The 6,706-nt window shown below is 41.9% G+C and overlaps 1 protein-coding gene across 1 annotated transcript; it reads right to left on the bottom strand.

The window, feature by feature from the left end:
• Positions 1 to 5,058: 5,058 nt before the first annotated feature.
• Positions 5,059 to 6,377, bottom strand: LOC119332655 (transcription factor LRL2-like). The gene has a single exon (XM_037605818.1). The coding sequence runs from the start codon at positions 6,195 to 6,197 to the stop codon at positions 5,256 to 5,258; it is 942 nt and encodes a 313-aa protein (XP_037461715.1). The 5' UTR covers positions 6,198 to 6,377; the 3' UTR covers positions 5,059 to 5,255.
• Between the last annotated feature and the right edge of the window lie 329 nt (positions 6,378 to 6,706).

Below are 6,706 nucleotides of genomic sequence, written 5' to 3'. Positions count from 1 at the left end.
AACTTCCTTCGCTATGAGAATACATTGTCGATCGATGTGCTTGAGATGTACAATACAAACGTCAGAACAAATTCTCCAAATAGCTGACTTTACAACCTTAGACAGGCCATGCATGCCACGATGCGGAGGCAGGCATGCCAGACAGTCCCGTATTTTATTTCCGTATGGGTATGTGGATGTGGAGACTGGAACAGTGTCTACTGGTGTACTGCCGCTGCAGGCATCAGAAACATAAATTTTAACTGAACCGTTGGAGATATGCATACTATATTAAAAAATGTCGTCTGCACGGTGGTATCTTTTCAGATGGATCTCCTTGGAGAAGTGCTGACCTGGACTACTATACATATTATCCTATCTCTTAAAGCTCATCAAGAATAATGTACGCAAAACGTAGAGAAATGTTCATACATGTAGAGAATGATATACCATGTTCATGTGAAATTTGGTAAAAATATATGAGCATCGATTCGTGATTTGTGCCAAAATCACAAGATGAACGTGTAGACAATTATGTAACCTGTATTGCAGGCTACCTTTTTTATTGCGATTGTAGTAATTCATTTGCAGGCTACGTGTATTGCAGGCTACCATGTAGTAATTCATTTCGTAATTTTATTGCACAGCTCACAAAAAAATGACCGTGTTTTTTTTTGCGGGAAAAAAATGACCGTGTTAGTAGAACATTACGGAGGAAAAAAATGACCGTGTATTGCAGGCTACCTTGTATGATTTTTTTACATATTTTTCTGCAACTTGTACCTCTGATTTTTGTTAACTTTAAAAAAGGTATGGTATGTACCCATTTCTCAACACTAGATGATACCCCGCACGTTGTTGCGGGAATATTTTACAACATATTTCAATGTGATTTATTGTATGAAACATGAATATTTGAAGTAATAATATAAAAGGCTAAAACTAAAAATGATATAACTTATTATGTTTGATTACTATATAGTTGTTAAATATATTTTAAATATATATACCATAATAGAATGAAAATTCTCATGTATGTTTGCATATTGAGATAGTTTTTTTTTTCCGTGCATGTCATGATGAAGTGGCATGCTTCCATGTTGAGAGACTATGGTAGTGGGGGTGGACCTTTTCTCATGCATGTTGTGGGATGATGTGGCATGCTTTGCATGTTGAGAAAAATAGTTAGTGGGGGCTAGCTATTTAGATATAGAAGATTACATACCCAGATTGCTAGAAGCATATGCATGCATGTGCTATTTTATGCTCTACTCTACATTGCCAAAACATTTTGTTAGCAAGTGGCAAAGTCTCTGATTTCCGTTATCAAAATCACAATTAGGTTTCTATATGAACTCAAATGAGAGCATTAAGGTGAATTAAGGTGAATGACATGATTCCGAAACAAATTAAGGTGAGCATTGACCCTACAAAACAACAAAGCATATAACATTATAAAGCACAGCCTTAGTCGTCTCAAAATTATAGTATGGCAGTATGATATAGCATGATAATCATCATTCAAAGAGCTTCACCAAATTATTCGCCTCCATGTACTCTTATTGTATGAAGACCTCGGCACACGCTCGAATATTAACCCACTGCCTCCCTATCCTTTTCCGTACCAACCCTAACGTGACATTCCTTGGCATGCCTCTTTTACCTCAGAATAGAACCCAAGAACACAGTCATTACAAGATTAGCAATAGAGCAACACCAGTACCATTCGTTCGTTTCCTGTAGAAACATCTCAATTTTTGAGTGTTTCGTATCAACCAAAGTATCCCCTTTCGAATGACAACCGTGATAACTTTCTTTCATTTCTTTTGCCAAACATGCATCTTAATCTGAATTCTCAAGCCCCACCCAATAGTTGACCTATAATGTATAAACTAAACACATTTCAAGTGCAGTACTTGGAAAGCTTGCAACTAAAAACGTGTACTTGGTTGGCAATTAATGGTGATCTTTCCTTCCATCAACACCTTATAAAAAGTACATATGTATTTAAAGTGCTTTTCTCAAGAGACAATAACATGAAGACTCTGGTCTTAAGTGGTATATCTAGATCAATACTCAAGTACACACACTTAGGACAAAATACCTTACTTATTCATATATGAATTAATATGCATGTAGAGATTGTAAGCTCGCCAATGCGGTGAGTTAGTTTGGAGCCCTTCAAAATTACATTTTGGACCGACAACACTAATTTACGAGGAAGGAAATGAACAAGTAACTCGTCTAGGACATTCAAACAGTGGTTCTCTACCATCCAGTTGGAAGTTGGAACTTTGCTATATTGAGATTGAGTAAGTCATGCCTATCGTCCACGAATTTTGTTACATCATTGCTAGACTTTTTGGAGTGAAAATTATTTGTGACAACTTAGTCTATGCAGGGCCCTTTGACGTCTTGAACACATTTCCATTAAAAGCATCAGGGGCGCCGGTGTTGCAAGGTAAGATGGTGAGGAAGTGATAGGAGAGCCAAATAAACGAATTTGCATTTATTTCTGGACCTTAGTCGACATGTATGTATGTGCTTACTATAGTATTTTATAGATCTTGTGCGAAGTACGAAAGATTATGTATAGTCTCCATGAATCATGTATTTTTACATTAGCAGGGATGTCAGATTTTAGGGGTTACATCGATCATTTGATATTGTAATCTAGAGCAGACAACCGATACCATAAGTGTGTGGTTTTATCCCTTCTTGATGAAACCAAATTGGGAAACCTTTTTTGTGCTATATTGTCCTCACACAAGAAAACTTTCTACCGGAAAGATTGTCCTCACAAAAAACTTTCTGCTGGAACGGAATTACAACTGACAGTGTGATATTCTTCGTAGGAACCATATTTTTAGGCATGTTTTGCTCCACGGTGTAACGTCCATGTGCTTAATATTAAAAGCAAACTTATAGTGGCACATAGTAAAATTAACATATTAGAGATATAATTCATGTCATGACGTTAGACATATTATTCATATGTTTTTGTTTTATTTGATGATGAAGATGTCACTTAAGTATGAATATCAAATTATGCCATTCCTGTACATCTTTTGGTGAACATTATTGTTACATCATTACCGTTACAGATTGATTTTGTTATAATTGATGTGCTAGCTCGATATCTAGCTATACAAAGGCTCATGAAAACTGAGAAATCAGATCCTTGATCCTTGTGAGAAACTTCAGCTAAAAATGACCATATCTAGAAGTTTATCTAAATCTAACCATTTTGGTCAGCACCAGCCACTCTCTCTGGAACTGAAGTTGCTTATCTTAGAATCAGGCTTCACGGAAACAATTTTATTTTGTTATAATTGATGTGATAGCTTTATAGGCTAGCCGTACGTACAAAAACTTGTGAGTATGAGCATCAAGGTATCTGCCATATCTTAGTGAACATTAAGTCCAACTGCAGTGAGTTTTACCGTGCTCAACAAAATATTCCAACAGCCATGGTATACACATCCTCATTTGGAGAAATAATAAGAGCCTGGAGTACATCGTATAACTCAGATGCACAAATTAACCAAACATGACTTTTTACCAGATTAAGCAAGCATAGCCTGAATAGTTTATGTAATTAAGTCATCGTTTGCTACTGCAAACAATTGGTTAACATAGATCTGCATATGTATAATGAAGAATGGGCGCATATGAACTTTGAAATAAATAAAAGGATAGGATAATAATAACTTAAAGAAGGAACTAATGTAACTAGACTTTGCTGATGTTTAATTGAATCATCTGCGAGAATGCCAAATATTACACTGTCGAAGAGTGCAATATACTGTATGCATGGTCACATAAATTTATTATGAATTGAATTGATGAAGAATAATAGCTACCTACACAAATTTGTCTTCTCCGGTAGCCAAGTCTTCCAAATATAGAAGTAGTCGGTACAACATTCATCTTTGTAAATATAGTACCAGATTATGCTTTTTTCATAAATAATTGCTCACGTGTGCTGTTTGATGAGCGATTAAATAACACTAATAAGTGTCAGTTAACATAAAATACCAGTTGTGCAAGTATACAACACAAGCTGAAGTTCATCTCAATTCTGAAAAAAAAACAAGCTGCTGACCGTAAGATAAAACGTACACATGCATGAACTCGATGTGTGTGTGCGCGCGCGCTAGTAGCTTTTCACATTTTTTTTGTGAAGCTAAAGAATGAGTATACTGGAGAGGACGTAAGATAGCATAGACTAGCTAAAGATGTATGTATAGGTAGAGATGGATAGAGGTGATCGCCGTCGTCGTCAGAGAAAGAAGGTACCGCTAGCTTTTCAATGGTTGTTGGTTTGCATCTCTGGGAACTCTCCAACGAAAGCCAGCCTCCTTTCTTTACTGGTTTTCCTGGTGCATAGAATTCAGCACCTCACCACTCACTCATGACTGACAATGGCACTGAATACCTTGCACCAATAATTCCATCTACACCCCTATGGATTAGGTATTATCTCATCAAAGCCAGCCAGGGGAGAAAAAGGACAAACCAAAATTTTCTCTCTGTCTGTCTCTCTCTTTTATTCACTCCTTGAGCTTACAAATAACGGACAGAGAGAGGGCGTGTGTGTGTTTGTTAAATGGTACTATGATCTCAGCATGACAAACTGCAGGCTTGTAACAAACCAATAAATGCATGTGAGTTGCAGTAGCATCTCTCCTCTCTCTCTCTCTCTCTCTCTCATGAACCAGTGGCTAGCTACTGGAGTAGTGGTCAACATGCAAGCTTTGCTTCCACCAAGCTACTGAGCATCATGCAGAAACTTATATTTTTAAATAAATGCACAGAACTAGTACTGTGTATATGTAGCAGTCTGAGCTTCAAAGCAAAACAAAACCAAATTCTGTACCAGGCTCCCAGCAAGAAATTCTTAGCAAATGAGACAAGTTGAAGCAGTACAAAATTAAGCATGAAGCTAGATAGATCACATGGTAAACCGGCTAATTGGAGCAAACCCTAGCTAATCTTATTGATAAATTGTACTTAATTTCATCATAGAAAACATCCAGTACACAAACTCGCAAGGAGAAGAAGAAGAAGAAGAAGAAGAAGAAGAAGAAGAAGAAGAAGAAGAAGAAGAAGAAGAAGAAGAAGAAGAAGAAGAAGAAGAAGAAGAAGAAGCGTTAGGAGGAAATTAAATCAAAATTACCTCTCTCTAGTCATCTCATCGATTCATCCATCCCTAGTTAATCCATCCATCGCCTATATGGGACAGCTCGCTCGCTCGCTCGCTCTTCTTTAGCTTCTCAGTGCATTCCGTGGCTGCTTTGACCGCCCGTGCTGAATCCGAAACCTAGCGCGCCGCCCATCGACGACGAGGAAGACGACGACGTTGGCCCGTGGATATCCACCTGCCTCGTCAGCCCGGCCCAGTCGATCAGGGATCCGGCGCTCAGCGGCAAGAAAGCCGGCCGCCCGGCCACGGCGGCGGTACTGCTCGGACCAGCTCCGCCGGGATAGTGCTGTTGTTGCGGCGGCGCAGGCTGGTGTTGGAGGTCTTGGACCTGGCGCTTGAGGAACTTGATGTATCTGATGGCCTCGTCGAGCATCGATGCCGTGTCCATCTTGGTGCCCCCAGGCACGAGGCGCTGGAGGATGCGGATGCGCTCGCTGATCCGCTCGCGGCGGTGACGGGCAGCGACGCTCTGCGGGTCCTCGCTGATGCGGACGTTGCGGCGGCGCGGCCTTTTGATGGTGGCCGGGTCGATGTCCACCGGCTGCATGGCGGCGATCCGGTACATCATCTCCTTCATCGCACCCAGCTCCTCCTCCGCCTCGTCAACCGCGTCCTGGTGATGAAGCTGCTGCGAGCCCTCCTCCATCGCGGGCGGCGGCCGCTGCTGCATCTCGTCCGAGTGCTGGTCACGTTGGTAGTCATGGTGATGTCGGTGGGGGTCGACGGCCAAGTCGAGGTGGTGGAGATGATGGGGGTGGTGGTGAGGTGGAGGAGGGAAGAGGGAGGAAGAAGGGGAGGGATCTATGGCTAGCTGGTGCTGCTGGTGCTGCTGATGGTGTTGATGAGGGGGTGGTGGAGGAGGAGGGTGGAGGTGGAAGGATAATGGCGGTGGCGGTGGCGCCGGCGGAGTTGGGGTCGGGTGGTCGAAGAGCAGAGGATGGTGGTGGCTACCGAGGCTCATGTCTAAGTCCCAGGAGCTGCTGCTGCTCGAGTTGTGGGTCATATTGTCCATGCCCAGCAACCAAGAAGCAAGCGAGCTAGATGGAGTAAGTAGAGGTAGCTAGACGGAGATCGACGATGGGACGAGCTGAGCTGAGCTCTCCCCTCCGGCCTCCAATCTCCAAAGTGTGTCCCTATGAGCTAGCTACACGAGAGAGAGAGAGAGAGAGAGAGAGAGAGAGGGAGAGAGAGCCCATGAGTGGTCACATAAGGGATGGCTTTATAGGAGAATGGAGGAGAAGGCTAGCCTACCTCGACCGATTAAATGTAGCTAGAGGCTGGTAGAAGAAGATGTGGTGGTGTGAGGTAAGCAGCTGGCTGCCGAGGTAAAAAAAAGATGATGACTCTGCCCTGTACGGCTTGTCCGAAGGAAGGGGAGAAGAATTTATGGCTGATGGGATCATGGTACTAGGTGAAGGAGTAACTTGTAGGAGTAACTAGGGAGGTGGGGTCAACCTCATGATGGATATACAAGGGTTACTAAATCTGGCAATGGTGATCGACGGGAGCACTAGAATAATG

The sequence above is a fragment of the Triticum dicoccoides genome, chromosome 7A, assembly GCF_002162155.2.
Source record: "Triticum dicoccoides isolate Atlit2015 ecotype Zavitan chromosome 7A, WEW_v2.0, whole genome shotgun sequence".
Taxonomy (NCBI): domain Eukaryota; kingdom Viridiplantae; phylum Streptophyta; class Magnoliopsida; order Poales; family Poaceae; genus Triticum; species Triticum dicoccoides.
Note: the sequence above shows the minus strand (reverse complement) of the source record. Positions and strands in the feature narration are given on the sequence as shown.

Excerpts from the sequence above, each read along its gene's own strand:
- LOC119332655 (XM_037605818.1), bottom strand. The coding sequence starts at position 6,197 with ATGGACAATATGACCCACAACTCGAGCAGCAGCAGCTCCTGGGACTTA.